Below are 21,798 nucleotides of genomic sequence, written 5' to 3' on the forward strand. Positions count from 1 at the left end.
TTCTGATTAAGTGTATGTGAATTCCTTCTTTTAAGGTTTTTGCTCCTTCTTTTGCATCTTCCTTTTTTCTTTTGCTCTCCATGAGGCAGTCCAGATAACTTCATCTGACCTACCTTCTAGTTCAAGGATCAGCCAACTATAGTCCACGGGCCAAATCCAGCCTGCTGCTTTCGTAAATAAAGCTTTATGGCAACATAACCATGCCCTCAAAGTCTAAACTGTTCACCATCTGACTCTTCACAGAAGTAGTTCACTGATTAGTGGTCTAGTGTATTACTGTTGTCTTCACCTGGGTCTAATTGCTGATATGAAACTTGATACAAGTTCTATTTGGTTCTTTTTCAAAGCAGCTATGATACTTGTAATTTCCTATTCTTTACTGGTATTTTTAAGTTTGTTTTCCTTTCTTCTAAACATGTAAAACACACATGTTTTATAGCCTAAGAAGTCGGCAATGTATGTCTGCTGTTTATTCTGACTCTTGATCATAGTTCCTTGTTTCCTTTGTGACTAATTTAGGTATGGGAATCAATGTCCTTAAACATTATTTGAGGTAAAGGAGATTATAGTCAATAATAATGTGACAAGTTTAAATGGTGACAGATGGTTCCTAAACTTAGCGTGGTGAGATAAATGTTGAATCACCACAATGAACCCTGAAATTAACATAATATTGTATGCCATCTGTACTTTAATAAAATCAATTATTTGAGGCCAAGGGTAAAGTTACTTTTCTTCAGAGCGCCTGCTGCTTTTGCTAGACACGTGCACACAGCACCGCCTGAGACGGTGTCAGCCACACCCGCAGGCTGGGGCTGGGGATCCAGAGTCCTGGCTCGCTGTGGGAGGAGTGCTCACGGCACACAGACCTTGGTTAGTGATTTCTGCCCGCTGGAGTTATTCAAATAGGAAATCCAGATTTTCTCAGATCAATGAATGCTCTCAGGGCACAACTGAGTTCTGGGTTCCACTCACTCCCCTAGATTCCCATTTGCTTTTGAATTTGGCTTGGCAAAATAGCTTGTTAGCTTACCAGTACTTTTAAGACTATGGCTTTTACGTTCTACCTAGCACTCTGAGCCATTTTCAGTGGGGAACTCGGTTTGAACGATCTAATCTGCCACCCCCAGAACCAGAGAGATCAGAAGTTTTACTTCTCTCTGTCCAGGGTCACTGATTACAGCAGAGCCCATCTTCAAAGGACAAAAATGACAAAGAAAATCTCCTACTGAAGACGTACATAAAACAAATACTATACTACCAATTTAAACTGAGAAGAACAGATACCTCACTTGATTTTAGCCAAAAGGCCGAGAGGTGCTCTGCCTGTCGCTTTATTAACTAGTGGACAAACACCAAGTCCACTCTGAGAAAGTAATTTCTGACGTCTCAGAACACCTTTCTTCAGAGGGACCCCTTGTGAGGTCACTGTAATCTAACAGCAGCGACCTCCCTGGCTTCTTGGTGTCCCCGTCTGTCAAATGAGGACAGTAACGGTACCCAACTTTCAGAAGTACTGACTAAGGACATGAATCAATTTGTAGGAAGCACTTAAAATGACACCCAGTACATAGATAGCCACCAAATAAGAAATCAATACAGCTTAGGTCACTGCAAGGAGCCCCTGATTTCTGTTGTACATTCTTCTTCTTTCTGTTTAAATAACCATTTAAAAAGGTAACAAGCATTTTTAGCTCAATGACCTTAAGGGGGAAAAAAAAAAAAAAAGGACAAGGTCCAGGAGCAGATTTAGCCCATGGGCCATAGTCTGCAACCCCTGGCCTAACAGAACAGGCAGAGGACGATGGAAACCAGGCAATATGCTTTTAAAGAAGGATCAAAATTGTAGTGATTCTCTCCAATCAGTTGCCGAGACTTCTGTGTCCTGAGGGAGCTAGGAAGGTGGAGCTCAGACTATATCAGCTGTCTGCTGGGGGGAGGTGTTCAACACAAACTGCTTATAGCATCTATCGTAGGGGCTGGGAACCTGTTTGGCTGAGAGAGCCATGAACGCCACATATTTTAAAATGTAATTCGGTGAGAGCCAAACAACGACCCGTGTATGTTACGCATTATCCAATAAAAATTTGGTGTTGTCCTGGAGGACAGCTGTGATTGGCTCCAGCCACCTGCAACCATGAACATGAGCGGTAGGAAATGAATGGATTGTAATACATGAGAATGTTTTTATATTTTTAACGTTATTATTTTTTAAAAAAGATTTGTCTGTGAGCCAGATGCAGCCATCAAAAGAGCCACATCTGGCTCATGAGCCATAGGTTCCCAACCCCTGATCTATCGGAACAACGTGGATGGGTTTGCTATCAACATGAACAGAGGTCAACATACGTATTTACCTGGCCAAAGACCGTTCCACCAGTGCTGGGCGCTTGACCAAACAAAGAGCCAGCATTACTAGAGCCGAAACCTACAAAAGAAAAAGAAAACAAACGTTTAAGTGGAAGTCTTTTACAACATCAAAGTGGATTTTCTTTTTAAAAGGCTTTCAGTTTGCTAAGATAGCCCACAATACATCAACCCATGAATAAAATGTCTTCCTATGTATGAAATGGAGAAAAATACAAGTAAATATAACCTTGCACTGCTAACTTTTTTCTAATAGTATAAATTCTGAAGTCACAAGGACTGAATCCTGTCTCCTACCAAACCCCAGGGAGGTGGGGACCATGACAATATACTCTCTGAGCAGCTGTTTCCTAGACGTGTAGTGGCCAAGAGATCTTTCCCATGACCGACCTTACGAACATTTCTACTCCCTGGTTTCCACATTCTTCTAGGGTAGTGCATCCTCCTTCGATGTGGCCTAATGCAGTCGAGGCGCTGCTTGCACAGGGCCCGGGAAGACCAGGCACAGCTACATTGCAACAAGCAGTCGGAAGGCGGGAGGCCTGCGCTCACTTGTTGCTGGTCTGGGCAGGGAAGCTCAGGCGAGTTTAATTCCTCCACCAGGGCTGGAGTGATGGCTCAGGCACCTTCCCACAGCTGCTGGGTGAAGAAAGATTGCTCCCAAGACTTTTAGTTATGTCGAAATTTGATTAAACTTGTGTATGAGGGATTCTCAGGCACTGAATGAACACAGGATGCACTAGAGATCGTGTTGAATACAATACTCCACTCCTTTCCGAGACTCACAAGGCCTGCTCCTTTGTCCGCTTTCTAGGCCAAGCTACCACATTGGCCATCACTCACATCAGCCACGAGCCTCTGCAGACCAGCAGGTGGACATCAAAACTACCTTCACCATGCTGTCCCCGTGGCCAAACTTCGTGGGAGCATAACAAACATTTGTTGAAGGAAGGAAAGAAGAGATTCCCTTTCTAATAAATTACGAACCATTTTCAAATAAGTTATCACCAAAGGAATGAGTTAGTGGTCACGTGGAATCCTGCCCACCCAGAAATCAGTGATCTTCATTTTCCTGCAGGGCCTACTTGCTGAAGAAATGCCTTTCAAAACTATCAGAAAGCAAGACTTAGAAAAAGATTTTCAAGTTGTTCTATTGCAACTTTTAGAAGTAAAAGGAGCTGCTCGGGGATTGTATATGAGTTTAATCCCTCATATACAACTTTTGGAAGTAAAAGGTTGCATTTTACTTTAAAAAAGAAAAAAGTAGCCTGACCAGGCGGTGGCGCAGTGGATAGAGCGTCGGACTGGGATGCAGAAGACCCAGGTTCGAGACTCCGAGGTCGCCAGCTTGAGCGCAGGCTCATCTGGTTTGAGCAAAAGCCCACCAGCTTGAACCCAAGGTTGCTGGCTCCAGCAAGGGCTTACTCGGTCTGCTGAAGGCCCACAGTCAAGGCACACATGAGAAAGCAATCAATGAACAACTAAGGTGTTGCAACGCGCAATGAAAAACTAATGATTGATGCTTCTCATCTCTCTCCGTTCCTGTCTGTCTGTCCCTGTCTATCCCTCTCTCTGACTCACTGTTTCTGTAAAAAATAAATAAATTAAAAAAAGAAAAAAGTTAGATTGAGACATTTGGGTGGTTTTTTTTCTTTTTAAATGATAACACTGAGGCACTGGCTGATTAGCTCAGTTGGTTCGAGCGTCATCCCGAAACACTGAGGTTGAGGGTTTGATCCCTGGTCAGGGCACATGTAGGAAACGAACAATGAATGCACAATGAAGAGAAACAAAAAAATGAATGCTTCTCTCTCCCTCTCTTCCTCTCTAAAATCAATCAATAAGAAATAAAAAATAAAAATTACAAGATTGAAAATATAAAAGACCAAACTTTCTATACGTAGAAAGCTGGTGTTGGAGGAAAGGGAACATGCTGGCAGGCCGTGGACGGACCGAGGGCTCGGGGTGCAGTTCTGCCTCCGTTAGTACTTGATGCCAACAGATCGGTCACCTTATGGCCTGACAGTTTTGGACACAATGACTTCTAAAGTGACTTCTGAATTAAAAACTTCCTATTTCTGAGCCGTGCGTCACTTGCCGTGAGTGTGAGCTTTCTGTGACCCGTGCCGTTGGCACTGCGGTGGCTCCTGAGCGGAGCACTCCCTGAGCAGCGCTGGGCCACAGTGACCCAGGACCCCAGAGCCCTGCACCTCTCCGCGACCTTTGGAGCCTTTGCTTTCCCTTTTTTTCTTTTAATTACAAAAGTAATACAGATTTGTTGCAAATGCTTCAAGTAATACAGAGGGGGACAGGTTCAAAGGGTCCATAAACTCTTACCTGAAGCTTGACAAAAGCTAAACCCAGAGGGTGACGCTGTCGTGGAGGGGGCCGAGGTGCTCCCGAAGACAGAGGTTCCCTGCCCAAAGCCAGGGCTCTGACCAAAAGCAGGGGGGTTGCCTTGGACAAACACCGTCCCTCCTGTGTTGGCAGAAGACTGGCCAAACGAGAAAGAGCTGGAACTGCTGGAGCTTGGAGGGGCTCCGAAGACGTTCCCGCTGGTGGACGTGGAGGATGCGGGCTGCCCAAAGGCAGGGCCAGAGCCGAAGCCGGGCTGGCTGAAGGAGAAGCTGTTCCCCGCGCTGCTGGTCGACTGCCCGAAGGCCGGGGCCTGCCCGAAGGCCGTCTGTCCGAAGCCCACCGTGACCGAGGTGCCGAAGGCTGGGCTGCCGAACCCTGAGCTGCTGGCCTGCGGCGTGGCCGTCGCCGTGCTAGCTGTGCTGCCAGTCTGCTGCCCGAACAGGATCGGTGTGGTGCTGGCTGCCACCTGCCCAAACACAGGCGTGGTCGAGGGAGCGGTGGCCGTGCTGCTGGTGAGCTGGCTGAAAGCTGAGCTGGAACTGGCAGCAGGTGGCTGAGGAAAGACGGAGGAGCCACAAGTGACAGTTCCAAACACCGCCGTGTCTGCAGCCGGGCTTGGAGCACCACTGGAAACGGCGCTGGTGGTCGTGGGGGAAGAACTTGATGTTTCTGCGGCCCCAGGGCCTGCACTTGGGGCCACAGCTGCTGTGACAGCAGCCTGCCCAGGCACGGACAGGGAGGAAGCAGGAGATGCCGGCTCTGTCTTGGTGTCAGGGCCCTCGGTGGCTGCTGGAGTGGCCTCTGCAGAAGGCGCTAGGAAACTGGGACCAGACGCTGTGGTGCCGGGGCTGCTGCCCGTGGGCTGGGCTGGGGCAGGCGCTTTCTTTACGAAGTCGGGAGTCTGCAGAGGAGCTGGAGGCAGAGCGGTTGACTGCTGCAGCCCCAGAAGTGAGGCTGCCAGTGCCGAGACCTCGCTGCTGCCCGGCTTCTCGGGCAGAGGGGATGTTGCCTCCTCTGTGCTCTTAGCAGAGGACGCAGGTAGGGTGGGGGCAGACGCTGAACCCAGGAGGCCACCAAATGACAACGTGGGGAAGCATGTGGGAAGGGAGGTGGCAGTGGTGGCCGATGGTAGGGCTGATGAGGGCACTGAACTACTCGTCTGTTGGCTTCCAAATGAAAAAGTAGACTTGCTACCACTCAGAGACAGCCCACCAAAACTGAGGACCCCAGAGGACCCTGCACTGGTGAGGGGCAGACTGCTGAAGACACCAGTCACCGCACCGCTAGTGCTTGTGCTGCTGCCTGCGGGGGGCGCTGTGGCAGCAGTCACCGAGGAAGTCACAGGAGGCTCCACAGGCTTCCCCAACACGGGAGGGCCAGAGAAGTTAAAGCCCGAGGCGGCGGGGGCTGCCTTGGCCGGCTGGGCACTAGTCAGGCTTGCAGATGGGGCCTTACTGGCCGGTGTGGTGGCGTCCTCCGCTTGGCCGACTCGCAGGCCTGAGAAGCTCCCCAGAGTCTCACCAGCCAGAGAGCTCGGAAACAGAAGCTCTCCCAGCTTGGATGGCGGGGCTTCCAGCTTGCTGGCAGGGGTGGAGAGAGTGAGTCCAGAAGGAGCCACAGGCCTGCTGCTCGACGCAGCCGATTCTCCTGGCTGAGCAAAGGCAGCCCCGGGGGAGGCTGACGCTGTTGTCACCGCCGAGGGAGAGGAGCTCTCAGGAGCGATCTCGGTTAAAGGCTTGCCTCCTCCGCCAAACGAGGATGTATCCGGCTGGTTTGATTCTTTAGACGGGGGTGCCGCCCCTGGTAAGGAAAAGAAGTTAGGAGATGGGTTGGACTTAGCAGCAATGACCTGTCACGTCTCCACTGACCATCTCTAAGCCAGTCTCCGCCCTGATGCACTGGGGTGGCTGGTGCTAGTGCAGCCACCCCTGGGGGGGACAGTCAGTGCTTCTCTGCAGGAACGTCTGCTGCCTGCACCGTCTCTCTGACGTGGGAGGCATAGCTATCTTTTTACAACCAGTAAATCACAACAAGTACACCATGTCTAGGATACTTGAAATGGACATTAATTACCCTAAATGAGAAATAAAAAGGCACCTTTCCTTGTCCTCCCCCATGTGTGCTTTCCTCAGTGACGTTCTCGGCCCAGAGCTCGCCCACGGACCAGCCCGTTCTAACGGATAACACCAGCACTACATTTATTACAAGCACTTGAGGCAAGACTCAGCAGCAAGTAAAATGACAACACATCCATACGGAAACCCCGCACTCGTCGGGGAACGCAGAAGCGATCGATGCTGGGCAGCGCAGAGACCATACCTGGTGTGGCAGTGAAATTAGAAGACGGTGCCGGTGTGATTAACCCAAAATTAAAGACAGTCCTAGGGAGTGGAAGAAGAGATGTTAAAAAGAAACACACCTAAAGCAAACATGCCCCTTTGATACTGTACTTTCTAATGCATTCCCATGATCTCTCTGGGAACTTACAATCTAGCACATCAACCACAGAGAAAAAGCACATCTGTGAGGCCGCGAGAGGCTGTCTGTGTGTGGGGGAGGGGCAGCTGAGAAGGCCGTGGACGGAGGGATGGCTGGGCTGTCCCGGCAGAGGCGTGGGGGCAGCCCTGTCCCAAGGAAGACAAAGCGGTGGTGGTGGATGTGCACAGGAACGTGCACGCGGGAAGGGTGGCGACCGCAGAGGGCCTGCCTGGCGAGGAGACAAGCCAGGCTGGGTGACCGAGCACCTCCCACACCCGCCCCAACAGCAAAGAGCACGTCGGGACAGCGCGCTACTAGGGGAGAGGGCGGGGGTCCTGAAAGAGAAGCTGCTGTCTCTGCTGTTTGGACACAACTCTTGGTTCTGGGCTGGGAACCTTCAGTTCAAAAACTCTTCCGAACTCCTACCGCCCCTCTCCCTCAGTACATTTCCTTCCACGGCGAGTGAGAACAACACAGCCAGAGGAAAACTCAGCACGGTGGGAGCCGGAACACACTGTTCACAGTGATAAAAGCTCAGGTAGCAAGTTTAAGTCAATGTATGACTTTAAAATGTAAGAAACCAAGCCCATCAAGTATAATACACAATGTAAGAATTTAGATCTATTTTTTAAACTCAGCATGGCCTTTGTTGAATGGTCAAAGACCATCTAAAAGAACGTGTTAAACGTTTACCGTGATTAAGAAAAATCCTTTTTCTGTCTCAACCTTGGTGAAGAAATTTTATCTAATAAAGGTCGGCCCCTGGCCTGATGACCCAAAGCTTTCTGGCCTGTTGTGAGAACGGGAAGAGCCGTCCCAGGTCACAGACGACTGACCAGCAGCGTCTGCAGAAGACGCACTCACTCCTGGCACGGACCTCCTCTCAATCTGCTCCAAACCACCTCTGGGAAGCACAGCACAGTGATTCAGAGGAGAGAGAAAATACTATAATATATACCTCTCCTCAAAACCTGCTCTAACAGCCTCTTTCCCGTGGATGAGGGAGGCCTGAAAAGTGCGCAGGAAGCGCGTCAGCACCAGAGAAGAGGGCGTGGTCCATGGTCCCGGTTACAGCCGCCTCCATGGAAAGGGGAAGAGGCTCATCTCCTGGGCCAAACATGCCGCCCCACAACGGCAAAAAACCTCTGGGTGTGTCTTCACCTCCGCCACACAGAGCCCAACCCGACCTCTGAAGGGACAGGATGCCGGGCAACGTTCCGAGGCGTCCACAGTGGCCGGTAGCCCTCCACGGCTGACCCGCAGCCTTCTCTCAGAGGAGCAGCACACCGACCTCTCAGGGCAGTGAGCCAGTCCACACGGGCCGGAAAGACAAGACCTCACTCAGTACGACAGACCAGATTAAGTACCGAGTCTGACACAGCCCCACGACCCAAAGACACCGAGGCTCAGCCTAAAAAGCAGAACAAGTAAATATGTAATAACACATGTGAACTTGAATCAGAAAGGGGAAACAGATTTACATCAGGACACCAAGCTACTGCCACTATTGCCAGATGTAGCGTTAAGCACTCGGGGCTCGTGAACATTTAATAAGCACCTTGCTGATGAGAAGATCTGGGGAAACTCTCTCTCCAGATTGCTAGGGATCTGCCACAAAAGTTACGTTCGTTACTAACCCAGACGGAGAAAATGAGAAATGCTTGCTGAACTGCCCAACAGCAGATGGGGTGGAAGTCACAGCAGTTTCTACCTTGGTGGTCCCTGGCCCTAAAATTAGGGAAAAAATGAGAACGTTACAAAAAGGTAGTTAGAAACACGGTTCCCGTCAGCCAGTCTCGTGACACCGGCTGTGTGGCACACACAGAGCAGCCCTGCCGTGCCTGCGGGCCACCCGTGCACTCCACGCAACCAACCACGGGGCGCGCGTGTGGCCTAAGTCACGCTCAGGGTCTCTGAGCTCGCTCTTTGGCTCTGTGAACGTTAATTCCAAACCAAGACCACAACAATCTCCTTTCCAGGAAAGAGATCAAAATAATTCTAGTGCAGCTAAAATGTTAAGCTTTATAAGTAGCTTTATAATTATTAGCTTTATAAAAAGCAATACATACCGAAGGAAAAAATAATAAAGAGAACAGTTTATATTAACTACGTATCTCCGAGTAGTGACTTCTTGGCTATCCATTTTCTCTATTTCTGTATTTGCCATAGCAGTTTTTGTATTTAGCAGATTAGTTTCCTTTTTTTTTTTAACTGACGGAGGTAACCATGATGGCTGTAATGCAGAGACGTGCAGGAAGCTGCCAGTGCAGCGCAGCACCTTCCCCACGTTCGGCTTCACACAACTGCTCGTCCCCAGTTTGGGCCTTTACGTCGACCTTTCCCTGATGACTCTACTTTTAAAGGGGGAGGGGAACGAGAAAACTACATTTAAAATAACCCAAAACAAACAACAAAATAAGTGCCTTCTTTTGAGGTTTGAAAAAAACTTGTTTTATTTGTTGATTTTAGAGAGGAAAGAGAGAGAAACATTTGTTGCCCACTTATTTATGCATCACTGGCTGATTCTTGCATGTGCCCCGACTGGGGACTGAACTTGCAATCTTGGTGTATCAGGACGACGCTCTAACCAAACAAGCTACCTGGCCAGGGCCAGTAAGATTATTATTTTTTTTTTTTAATTTTTTATTTATTTATTTATTTTTTACAGAGACAGAGTCAGAGAGAGGGATAGACAGGGACAGACAGACAGGAACGGAGAGATGAGAAGCATCAATTATTAGTTTTTTTTTGTTGTGCGTCGCAACACCTTAGTTGTTCATTGATTGCTCTCCCATATGTGCCTTGACCGCGGGCCTTCAGCAGACTGAGTAACCCCTTGCTTGAGCCAGTGACCTTGGGTCCAAGCTTGTGAGCTTTGCTCAAACCAGATGAGCCTGTGCTCAAGCTGGCGACCTCGGGGTCTCGAACCTGGGTCCTCTGCATCCCAGTCTGACGCTCCATCCACTGCGCCACCGCCTGGTCAGGCAAGATTATTTTTAAAACTATATATTATAAGCCAATGTGGTGTGGGCAAGGATATTCAATGCAGGACTGCTTATGATCTTGAAACACCAGAAACAAGTTAAACTATCAGCTGAATATTGGTAAGCTGAATGGGGAGCGCCATATCGATGAGGGAGGGAGAGCTGCACTTGCAAAGATGAACAGGATATTTACAGTACGGGGGGAGGGACAGGGAGAAACGACCACCAATCAGTGTATACAAGATACACCTCCTTCTGTTTAAAAACAACAATGAAGTCCACTCGAGAGATACATATCAAATTGGTGGGGTCGTCATCTCTGCCACATGGGATGTACAGGTAGCTCTCACCTGCTACACTATCTCTACTCCATACTCTTTTGTGGACCTGTAATCCTTTTATTAAACTGGTAAGAACAGATACTACACTTGATCTTAGCCAAAAGGCCAAGAGGCAATGTAATACTTTTATGAACAGAAAAATAATGAAGGTATTTCCATTATTAAATTTGGTTTTATTTTATTTTTTATTTTTACTTATTCATTTTAGAAAGGGGTGAGAGAGAAAGAGGGAAAGCGGGAGGAACAGGAGGCATCAACTCCCATAGGTACCTTGACTGGGCAAGCCTGTTTTATCTTTACCCACTGTACCAGCACAGGTCAGGCTCCATTATTAATAAATAATGTTTCAGATATGCTCCTTTTTTCTTTCTTTTTTTTTTACAGAGACAGAGAGAGAGTCAGAGAGAGATAGACAGGGACAGACAGGAACGGAGAGATGAGAAGCATCAATTATTAGTTTTTCATTGCGCATTGCAACACCTTAATTGTTCATTGATTGCCTTCTCATACGTGCCTTGACTGTGGGCATTCAGCATACCGAGCAACCCCTTGCTCGAGCCAGTGACCTTGGGCCCAACCTGGTGAGCTTTTGCTCAAACCAGATAAGCCCGCACTCAAGCTGGCGACCTCGGGGTCTAGAACCTGGGTCTTCCGCATCCCAGTCCGACGCTCTATCCACTGCGCCACCGCCCAGGCAGGCTCAGATATGTTCCTTTTTAAAAAATTTTTTTTTGGCAAATTCTTTTTGTGTGTGTGTGTGTGACAGAGACAGAGAGAGGAACAGATAGGGACAGAGAAACAGGAAGTGAGGAAGTGAGAGAGATGAGAAGAATCAATTCTTTGTTGCAGCTCCTTAGTTGTTCATTGATTGCTTTCTCGTATGTGCCTTGATGGGAGAGGGGGGCTCCAGCAGAGCGAGTGACCCCTTGCTCAAGCCAGAGACCGTGGGCTCAAGCCCAGCGATTGTGGGGTCATGTCTATGATCCCACGCTCTAGCCAGCGACCCCGTGCTCAAGCTGGTGAGCCTACACTCAATCTGGTGACCTCGGGGTTTCGAGCCTGGGTCCTTTGCATCCCAGTCTGACACTCTATGCACTGCACCACTGCCTGGTCAGGCTTTGGCAAATTCGTTTTTTTATTTTTTAATTACAGAGACAGAGTCAGAGAGAGGGATAGACAGGGACAGACAGACAGGAATGGAGAGATGAGAAGCATCAATCATTAGTTTTTCGTTGAGTGTTGCTACACGTTAGTTGTTCATTGATTGCTTTCTCATATGTGCCTTGACTGTGGGGCTACAGCAGACCGAGTAACCCCTTGCTCGAGCCAGCAACCTTGGGTCCAAGCTGGTGAGCTTTTTGCTCAAACCAGATGAGCTCTTGCTCAAGCTGGCGACCTCGGGGCCTCGAACCTGGGTCCTCGGCATCCCAGTCTGACGCTCTATCCACTGCGCCACCGCCTGGTCAGGCAGGCTTTGGCAAATTCTTAAATATTATTTCTCAGGAAAATCCCTGCCCCATCACCAAAAGTCCTTTTTTTATTATCCTGCAAGTGAATACAGAAGTAAACACCTGGTGATGGAAGAAACTACTTCACACTTACACTAAATGATAAATCTCATACCAACTGCATAAGACATGTACGAAGCAAAGCCCCTTAGATCTTGACTCTATTTCAGGAGTAAAAACAAAATACCTCTCCAGTGAGGTTCTTGGAAGAAGTTAGGATGTATTATCTTCCAAAATTATTTTCTAAAATATTAACCAGAAATTGAAAAAAAATTATTTTGAACCCTACATCAGGGGTCCCCAAACTATGGCCCGCAGGCCGCATGCGGCCCCGAGGCCATTTATCCAGCCCCTGCCACACTTCCGAAGGGGCACCTCTTTCATTGGTGGTCAGTGAGAGGAGCATAGTTCCCATTGAAATACTGGTCAGTTTGTTGATTTAAATTTACTTGTTCATTATTTTAAATATTGTATTTGTTCCCGTTTTGTATTTTTACTTTAAAATAAGATATGTGCAGTGTGCATAGGGATTTGTTCATAGTTTTTTTTATAGTCCGGCCCTCCACTGGTCTGAGAAATAGTGAACTGGCCCCTTGTGTAAAAAGGGGACTCCTGCCCTACATGATTCAAAGGTCCTTGACAATTGCACTAAACTCTTCCTTCTAGCCTGAGTCTTCAGCTCCTTGGCAGAAGGTGCTCTGCCTTCCTCTCACGCATGGTCACGTGACAGTGACCGTGGCTGTGCTCCTCCCACACGTGGTCACACGACAGCGACCATGGCTGTGCTCCTCCCACACGTGGTCACATGACAGCGACCATGGCTGTGCTCCTCCCACACGTGGTCACGTGACAGTGACCGTGGCTGTGCTCCTCCCACACGTGGTCACACGACAGCGACCATGGCTGTGCACCTCTCATGCAAGGTCATGTGACAGCGACTGTGGCTGTGCACTTCTCATGCGAGGCCACGTGACAGTGACCATGGCTGCGCACCTGTCGCGAGGTCACGTGACAGTGACTGTGGCTGTGCACCTGTCACATGAGGTCACGCAACAGTGACCGTGGCTTTGCACTTCTCATGCAAGGTCACATGACAGCGATCGTGACTGTGTAGTAACCCCAGTGCTAGAGCACAGCTCTGCTTTACATGGCTGTGGTTTGTCTTCTGAGTCAAGGAGTATTTGGTGAAGACAAACCAATATCCAACAGACAGCCTCTGATGACAGAAAGGTTTGAGTGGATGACTGAGGAGAGACTGTGGAAAGCAGATCGCTAACATGTGAAGTTCAGCATCTCTAACCAAATTAGCTTGAAGACTGCTCAAACACATGAATCAGAATAAACACCAGAGTCCAGAGTGCTGTAAAAACATGGCACACAGGGGGCACAAAACCTCTGGAGCAGGAGGTAACACAGGTCACAGGAAGCGGGTGACGGGAAAGAGGCCAGCAAAGGGGTGCTGCGGAGGGTCCCGTATTAAAATTGTTATACATAAAAGGATACTCCTGCCTCAGGTTGCCCCTGGGCAATGTGGATGCCTGGCAAAGCACCCATGGCAAAACTAATTTTTGCAAATAATTATGCTTGAGTAAGTGTTGAAAATATGTCAAGTCATAAAATCTTTTAATACTGACATTCCATCTACTCCGAAATCTTATATTGTAAGAGACCAGTTTACTTTTTGCATTTAACTAGACTTTGAATTGTCATGGTGAACCTAGAGAAGTGTTCGCCCCTCCCAGTAGAGGAGCAGTGGCCGTGCTCTAATCCAGCCCTCCGTGCACGGACCACCCAGCAAGGCCGGGAGGACAGCATACCTGCTCCTTTCCGGAACACACATTTAAAGGAGAGCTTCGCCTTGCTGCCCTCGTGTCACAAGTCTACAGAGCTGCAGAAGGGCTCCCTAACGTCCTGGAGAGCCTCACCCACGAGGCCTTCTGATCTCTCCACTCGGTTCTGTCTGGGGTCTAGAAAATAACTTCCGTGGCAGAGTCTCACCTGTAGTTTAACCAAAACAAAAATGCAAACCAACCTGAAGTTTTATCACTGGATGACGACTGCGCGGAGGCTGGCGTGGGCCCAGACTGCTTCATGGAATTGACTAGTAACCCCTGTAAGAGAACACAAGCAAAACATATATGAGAACCCAGTAATCATCCTTTGGAATAAAGGAACATGTTAAATGATAACACATTTTTTAATAAACAAGCATAAACACATTTATTTAGTTCAAATAATTTTTTAAAGTTTCAAGTGAAGCCAATATTTTTAAATGCTTGTCACATATAGAATCCTATCAGAGGACGGAATCCTCATTCTGCAAGTGCCAACAAAGCAGGGCCACACCCTCTAGTGTGTAGCTTTCTCTCAGGGCCCAGCACAGTGCTTGGCCCGTAAAAGACACTGAAATGTGCTAGCCATGGGCTCCTCCTGCGTTAGTCACATGAGCCGAGGCTTCTCATAGGTGAGACATATCTAAACTCCTGTCTTGTCTGTCACACAGGGCTGTCGCGTGGATTCACGAAGATGATGTTAAAGGGAAATTACTGAGACCCAAACTCCCCATAGACACACAAGGTAGGAGAACTGTGCCCCATGAGTGCTAAATGCAGAACACCCAGTGGCCATGGAGATAGCATCAGGTCCTGACCGGGCCTGCTACACCAAGACTGGTCTAAACTGTGGGGAAAGGGTCCCAGGTCAGGGTCAGATTTCCAGCTTATTTAACACGAAGTGAGGACTTAACACAGGATTGCCTTAGTCACACTGCATGATATTTCACAAAGCAGGAACAGTCACGTACCTGCTTAGCGTGGCTGCTGGCAGCCGCTGGAGCCAGCATGGGGTAAGGGGCTTTGGCTGCAGGGTACGGCAGCGAGGGACTGAAAAAGAGAAGGCGGGCGTCAGGAGGAACGCACGACTGGCGGAGAGCGCACTCACCCTTCAGCTGCTCTTGGTCCAGTGAGCGGCGCCAACCTGGGCAGAGGACAGATGTCCGGACCCCAACCAAGGTCATGGGGCATTTTTCAGATTGAAGGATAAATTCTTTAAATGGAATTTGGGTCTTTATTATGAAAGTCAAAGCAGTAAACTTAACACTTATTTTCTTCCAGCAATCCTAAAAACACTCTAGTCAGAAGCAGGTCTGTTTCTTACCTGGAGAGTAAGCCCTCTCCATCTACGCCCGTCCCCCAGCCCCAGTTCCAGACCCTGTGGGGAATCCTTGACCCTGTTTCCTAGCCTGGGAACGTTCACAGGACCTCTGGGATCCCCGGCACCACATATGGCTTGAAGGACTTCCAGAAAGAGCTCAGCTTCTCAGAGCCGCCCCGAGGGCAGAGTGCGCACCCACTCTGTGGCACACGAGAGATTCGAACGTGCACGGCCTGTGGCCAACCTGCGCCTGTGCCAGAGAATCAGAGTGCAGCCCTGTTTAGAGAAGGAGCGCTCACTATCTGTTGTCAGCCCTGCACATGAGATGCAGCAAAGTGTGATTTCAAAAATTATTTAAGTGTTAATTCGTGAGGAAAAAGTCACCAGTTCAATGCAATCACAGATGAAAGTTCAACTGGCGGCTCTTGGGATCAATTTTTTCAATCAATTTTCTGTCCTCTGTCAGCCAGTTGTCAGAACAACTAAGCAGCCGCAACAAAGAATTGATGCTTCTCGTTTCTCTCCCTTCCTGCTTGTCTGTCCCTATCTGTTCCTCTCTCTGTTTCTCGCACAAAAAACAAAAACAAAAAAACCTGGAAGAGGAAGGACAAAAATAAGCCCATGCCTCATAGAAAAAATATTAGCAACACTCTTACAAGCATACCCAGATTCTCTGTTGGAATAAAACAGGAAAGCTCTTAAACACCTTAACTTAATTAACATTTCTAGAACACTCCAACCAATAAGAACAAAATACATGCTCTTTTATTCTATGTATTTTTAATTCACTGAGTTGAGATGGTTTCAAGTGTCAATGTAACACCCTCTCTACCCACCACACTGTGCCCTTTCTACGCAGCACATGACAGTGACAATGTTGGTGGGGATGTGGAGGAATTGGAACACTCATCCATTGTTGGAAATATAAAAAAGCGCAAGTACTTTTTTACCAGTTTGAACTACATTTAACTCAAAAAGCTACACAGAAATAGTTGGCCCTGGCCAGTTGGCTCAATGGTAGAGCGTTGCCCCAGTGTGTGGATGTCCCAGGTTCAATTCCTAGTCAGGGCACACAGGAGACACGATCATCTGCTTCTCCACCCCTCCTCTTTCTCTCTCACTTTCTCTCTCTTCCCCTTCCCATAGCCATGGCTTGGTTGGTTTGAGCACATCGGCCCAGGTGCTGAGTGAGGATGGCTCTGTGGAGCCTCCACCTCAGTGACTCAAAATAGCTCACTCGCGAGCATGGCCCCAGATGGGCAGAGCACCGCCCCCCAGTGGGCATGCCGGGTGAATCCCGGTTGGGGTGCATGTGGGAGTCTGTCTCTCTATCTCCCCTCCTCTTTGGAAAAGAAAAAAACAAAAAAAAGAAATACTGCGTAATCTAGCAATTCCACTCCTAAAATATTACCCAAAATAATTAAAAGCAGGGGCTCAAACAGATACTTGTACACAAACATTACTGTAGCATTATTTAAGACAGCCAAAAGGGGGAAACACCCAAGTGTGCATGAATAGATGAATGGGGGACATGCACACAGCGGAGTATTTCTTATTCAGTCAGACAAGGGATGAAATTCTGACATATGCTAAAAACAGATGAATCTTGAATCTTCAAGTGAAATATGCCAGACACAAAAGGACAAATATTATACGGTTCCACCAATATGAGGCATCAACAATAAGCAAATTATCAGAGACAGAGAGTAGAAGAGAAGTTACCAGGGGCTGGAGGGAAGGGGAGTGAACAGTGACTGTTTAATGGGTACCCAGTTTCTGGTCAGCACAATGACAAAGTTCTGGAATTAAGAGTGGTAAAGGTTATACAACACTGTACATGTAACAATGTCACTGAACTGTACACTTAAAAATGGCTAAAATGGTAAATTTTGTTATATATGTATATTTCACCACAATAAGAAAAGGAAAAGCGCCCTAACTGTCCTGTGTCCAGTGTCCCCACGCTGGCCCTTCTGATCGAATCTCAATATAGGACCAGAGGCTTCCTGCTAAAACCACAGGTCCTATGCACCTAGCTGCACTTATCAGAGCACAGAAGAATTATACTCTAAAAAAGATGAATTTTACTGTAAGTTAGGTCTCAATTTTATTTTTTTTCATGTCTAACTTTATTCTGGAATGTAAAAGCTCTTTTTAATTAAAGTATAGTTGACCTGCAATATTATATTAGTTTCGGGTATATAACACAGTGAGATTTCACACTTACACACCTTCTAAAGTGAACACCACAGAATGTCCACTATCCATCTGTTCCTGTGCAAAATTACCGTGACATTACTGTTATTACTATGCTGTGCCTTATATCCCTATGACTTACTTGTAACTAACTGTAAGGTAGTTCTTCCCCTTCCCCTTTTTGCCCATACCCCCACGGCCCAACCCTCTGGCAACCATCAGTTTTTCTGTATCTATGAGTCTCTTCTGTTTGTTCAATTGTTTAGTTTCTTAGATTCCACACATAAACAAAAGGATACACATTTGTCTTTATCTAACTTACTTCACTTAGCCTAATACCCTCTAGGTCTATCCATGTCGCAAATAGCGAGATTTCATTCTTTTTTGTAATCATGCTTCAGTTTTAAAACATTGCTAAAGTTAAAAAAACAAACAAAAAACAAAGCTGGTCACTCAACTGCTCATAAAACATTCAGTGATTGTGGAGTCTGGCCCAAGCTTGCTGGATGCCCCGCCCCCTGTAGGAGCCCCCCGCCCCCGCCTCCTCTCCAGCTGCCAGGGCCACCTGGTTCTTTCCTAAACCTGCCAGACATGCTTCCCACTACAAGACGCGGGGTTGGCGCTCTTTTCTTAGGATATCCATGAGACCTGCTCGCTGGCCGCTTAGTCTTTATCCAAATGTCAAGTGTCAAAAGCCACCAATAGGCAGAATGTTATGAAAGACAGAAAAATCCAGCTTAATGGTGGAAGAACTATGGTCTGGTATTTCCAGAACATTTGAGCCACTAACTAGGTGTGAGAAGCACCTCCTTTGGCCACCTCATTTAAAACTGCAACATGGCTCTGGCCGGTTGGCTCAGCAGTAGAGCGTCGGCCTGGCGTGCAGGGGACCCGGGTTCAATTCCTGGCCAGGGCACATAGGAGAAGCGCCCATTTGCTTCTCCACCCCTCCCCCCTCCTTCCTCTCTGTCTCTCTCTTCCCCTCCCGCAGCCAAGGCTCCATTGGAGCAAGGATGGCCCGGGCGCTGGGGATGGCTCCTTGGCCTCTGCCCCAGGTGCTGGAGTGGCTCTGGTTGCGGCAGAGCGACGCCCCGGAGGGGCAGAGCATCACCCCCTGGTGGGCAGAGCGTGGGCCCTGGTGGGCGTGCCGGGTGGATCCCGGTCAGGCGCATGCGGGAGTCTGTCTGACTGTCTCTCCCCATTTCCAGCTTCAGAAAGAAAGAACAACAAAAAAAATTAAAACTGCAACACACGTGCAGACAATTATCCCTGAACCCCTTTCTTTTTTTTTTTTTGTCTTTTTCTGAAGTTGGAAATGGAGAGGTAGTCAGACTCCCGCATGCGCCCGACAGGGATCCACCCGGCATGCCCACCAGGGGGCGATGCTCTGCCCATCTGGGGCGTCGCTCTGTTGCAACCAGAGCCATTTTAGCGCCTGAGGCAGAGGCCATAGAGCCATCCTCAGTGCCCGGGCCAACTTTGCTCCAATGGAGCCTTGGCTGTGGGAGGGGAAGAGAGAGACAGAGAGAAAGGAGAGGGGGAAGGGTGGAGAAGCAGATGGGCGCTTCTCCTGTGTGCCCTGGCCGGGAATCGAACCCAGGACTCCTGCACGCCAAGCCGACGCTCTACCACTGAGCCAACCGGCCAGGGCACCTCTTTCCTCTTTAAAATTTCTCCACCATGCCTGTCATCATCTATGATATGTCACTGATCTATTTCACTCATCACTGTCTCTCCGTGACCAGGGCAGGGCTGTTCACAGGTCTGCTTTGCTAACTGCTCTACACCTAGCACCTCACACACTGTGTGGCACATAGAAAATGCTAAGTCACTTGAAAAAAATGAGGAAACGAATAACAAAATTCCTGAAAGGAATGATGTGTCTGGTGTGTTTCAGTAAAAACCAACCAACCAACCAAAAATCCCACCTTATACGGTCCCACCCTCTCCCAGCCCACATCCTGCTGGCCACACTGGCCCTCTCGGAACCTCCCATCCAGCCTGCTCTGCCCCGCCGGGCCCCGGCCACACTGGCCCTCTCGGAACCTCCTGTCCAGCCCGCTCTGCCCCGCCGGGCCCCGGCCATCCAACATTCCGCACCGCCCAGAGCACTCTCCCCTGCACTCTGCCGAGCCACTTCTGGCCAGCGGTGAGCTTTCAGCTAGCACACCGTCTCCTCCCCAACGCCCCCGCCTGCCCAGACGCCACCAGACTGGGTCCTGCATGCCTGCTTAGCACCCGGTTCTCCTTCACTGAACTTACCGCACTGCAACTGAAGAACTGTGCATAACTGCCAGTTTTGGGCTGTCTTCTGGCTGAAATGTAAGTGCCAGGAAAGCAGGGACTTGGTGTGACTTGGTCACTACTGTGCCCTTCACACCTAGGGCAGCACTGTGCTCACAGCAGACGCCCCAAGGGACTGCGCTCTGCTCAGGAGCCCGACAGCCATAGGTTTGCTTCAGATAAACCCTCTCCCTTAGAAAGGACGGTCAGTCAGTGAATATAACAGGCGAAGCCAATGAACACAAAACATATCAATGGCAGAAATATGTCAGCTCACCGTATAGTACTTGTCACATGAAAATTAAATACTTAAAATATACTTAGGGCCCTGGCCGGTTGGCTCAGTGGTAGAGCGTCGGCCTGGCATGCAGAAGTCCTGGGTTCGATTCCCAGCCAGGGCACACAGGAGAAGCACCCATCTGCTTCTCCACCCCTCCCCCTCTCCTTCCTCTCTGTCTCTCTCTTCCCCTTCTGCAGCAAGGCTCCATTGGAGCAAAGATGGTCCGGGCTCTGGGGATGGCTCCTTGGCCTCTGCCCCAGGCGCTACAGTGGCTCTGGTCGGACAGAGCGACGCCCAGAGGGGCAGAGCATCGCCCCCTGGTGGGCGTTCCGGGTGGATCCCGGTGGGGCGCATGTGGGAGTCTGTCTGACTGTCTCTCCCCGTTTCCAGCTTCAGAAAAATACAAAAAAAAAAAAAAAAATACACTTAGGAAACTACTGCTTAATAGAATCTAAAATTCAGTAATTTTATGATGAATATATTTTCCTCTGAAGCTTTCTATTGAGGGAGATGGTCAATACGAATTTCCATTTATCAATCAATTATGCTTAGAGTTTACATATTATTTGATAAACGGTTCTTTCAAAGAAACTACATTCCAGGCAGTATACTGGGCATTCAAATTAAATAACTGCACCAGAGTCCAATTCTGTGGGGAAAGGAAGGGAAAGATTCCTTTTTAATCTCTGTGCCTATTTTTCTGGTCAGAAAGAACTGTCCCTCTAAGAAAGCCCTTACCAAAGATCACTCAGAGGGACCCTCGAGGGACATGAAGCCTGAGAAAAGGCAAAGTGAAATCACCAAGAGCTATTTCTCGTGGTGTGGTTAGTGGCTAAAATATCTCAGAAATGCCCGACTGCATTTTTCACCATTAAGCTGGATTTTCCTCGTATGTAATATTGTCTTTCTGTGGCTCTTCTTTGCCTTTTCTACACTGGGAATCTGGCCACAATTCCCAGCCTCTAATGCACATTTTTTTCCCTTGAGAAGTTCGCAACCACCACAAATGCCATCTTGGTCTTCAACAGCATACCAAAGCTTCAAGGTCACTACAAGCTACAAACGTGGGTAGGCTTGTTTTTGTCTGTTAGTATGGCATCAAGCTAACTATGAAATTCCTGAACAGGCAGTGCTGATAAATGGACCACTGGAGAAAAAAGAGAAGGCCAGTGGACTAGGGAGGCAGGGCCACTTGGTAAAGCCAGAACAGGACAGGGCGCAGGCCTGGGGTAGGGGAGAGTGGGCATGATGTGGAAAAAACATAAGGTCTGGGGCTGCTCTTCTTCTTTTTTCTGTATTTTAAAATTTCTAATTTATTGACTTTAAAGAGAGAGGGAAGGGACAGAGAGAGAGAAAGAGAGAATAAGAGACATCAATCTGTTCCTGTATGTGCCTTGACCGGGGATTGAACCCACAACCTCTTCTGTGGCTGCTCTTCTTGCCGCTGGACTTCCCATGGGCACCAGACACTAATTCCCTGAACGACACTGGTCTCAGACACTAGTTCCCTGAACGACACTGGTCCTCACAATCCCTACATTCAACCTGAGGAAATGTCCCTCAACTCTTCCCTATGCCACAGAGGAGGCTGGGCTGGACTAAAGAGGCCACAGCAACAAAAGACACAGAGCCATGGGGCAGGCACAGCCTATGAACGGCGCTGCCCAGAACTGCGGGAGGGAGCCGGTGCCCTGGATTCTAAGAGACTGAGACCAAAGAGAAGCAAGCCCTGGCAACAAGGACCCAGCCTCGAATATGGCAAAGAAGAGAAGCTGGGAGTCTCCAAACAGGGCTGCTGCCCTCTAAGAAATGGTTTGGTTTTGTTTTCATACAAAAGGCAAGAGCCTGGC

The 21,798-nt window shown here is 48.5% G+C and overlaps 1 protein-coding gene, 1 non-coding gene and 1 pseudogene across 5 annotated transcripts in view; all 3 read right to left on the reverse strand.

Moving 5' to 3' along the window:
- The window catches only part of NUP214 (nucleoporin 214), a 97,761-nt gene that overhangs the window by 26,722 nt on the left and 49,241 nt on the right, over positions 1-21,798 (reverse strand). For 3 of the 4 annotated variants that reach the window (XM_066255931.1, XM_066255932.1, XM_066255930.1), the window contains exons 25-30: positions 14,840-14,918; positions 14,069-14,147; positions 8,841-8,931; positions 7,045-7,106; positions 4,705-6,525; positions 2,358-2,428 (exon numbers count right to left, since the gene is read on the reverse strand). In XM_066255931.1, coding sequence (XP_066112028.1) covers positions 2,358-2,428; positions 4,705-6,525; positions 7,045-7,106; positions 8,841-8,931; positions 14,069-14,147; positions 14,840-14,918 — 2,203 coding nt within the window. The remainder of the gene's footprint in view (positions 1-2,357; positions 2,429-4,704; positions 6,526-7,044; positions 7,107-8,840; positions 8,932-14,068; positions 14,148-14,839; positions 14,919-21,798) is intronic. The other variant, XM_066255933.1, reaches the window with a different exon arrangement.
- On the reverse strand, positions 1,216-1,322 carry LOC136327731 (U2 spliceosomal RNA; annotated as a pseudogene).
- LOC136327701 (U2 spliceosomal RNA) lies at positions 10,459-10,645 on the reverse strand. Its single transcript, XR_010729857.1, has one exon. It is a non-coding gene; the product is annotated as a U2 spliceosomal RNA (small nuclear RNA).

Source organism: Saccopteryx bilineata, chromosome 2 (assembly GCF_036850765.1).
Source record: "Saccopteryx bilineata isolate mSacBil1 chromosome 2, mSacBil1_pri_phased_curated, whole genome shotgun sequence".
Classification (NCBI taxonomy): Eukaryota; Metazoa; Chordata; class Mammalia; order Chiroptera; family Emballonuridae; genus Saccopteryx; species Saccopteryx bilineata.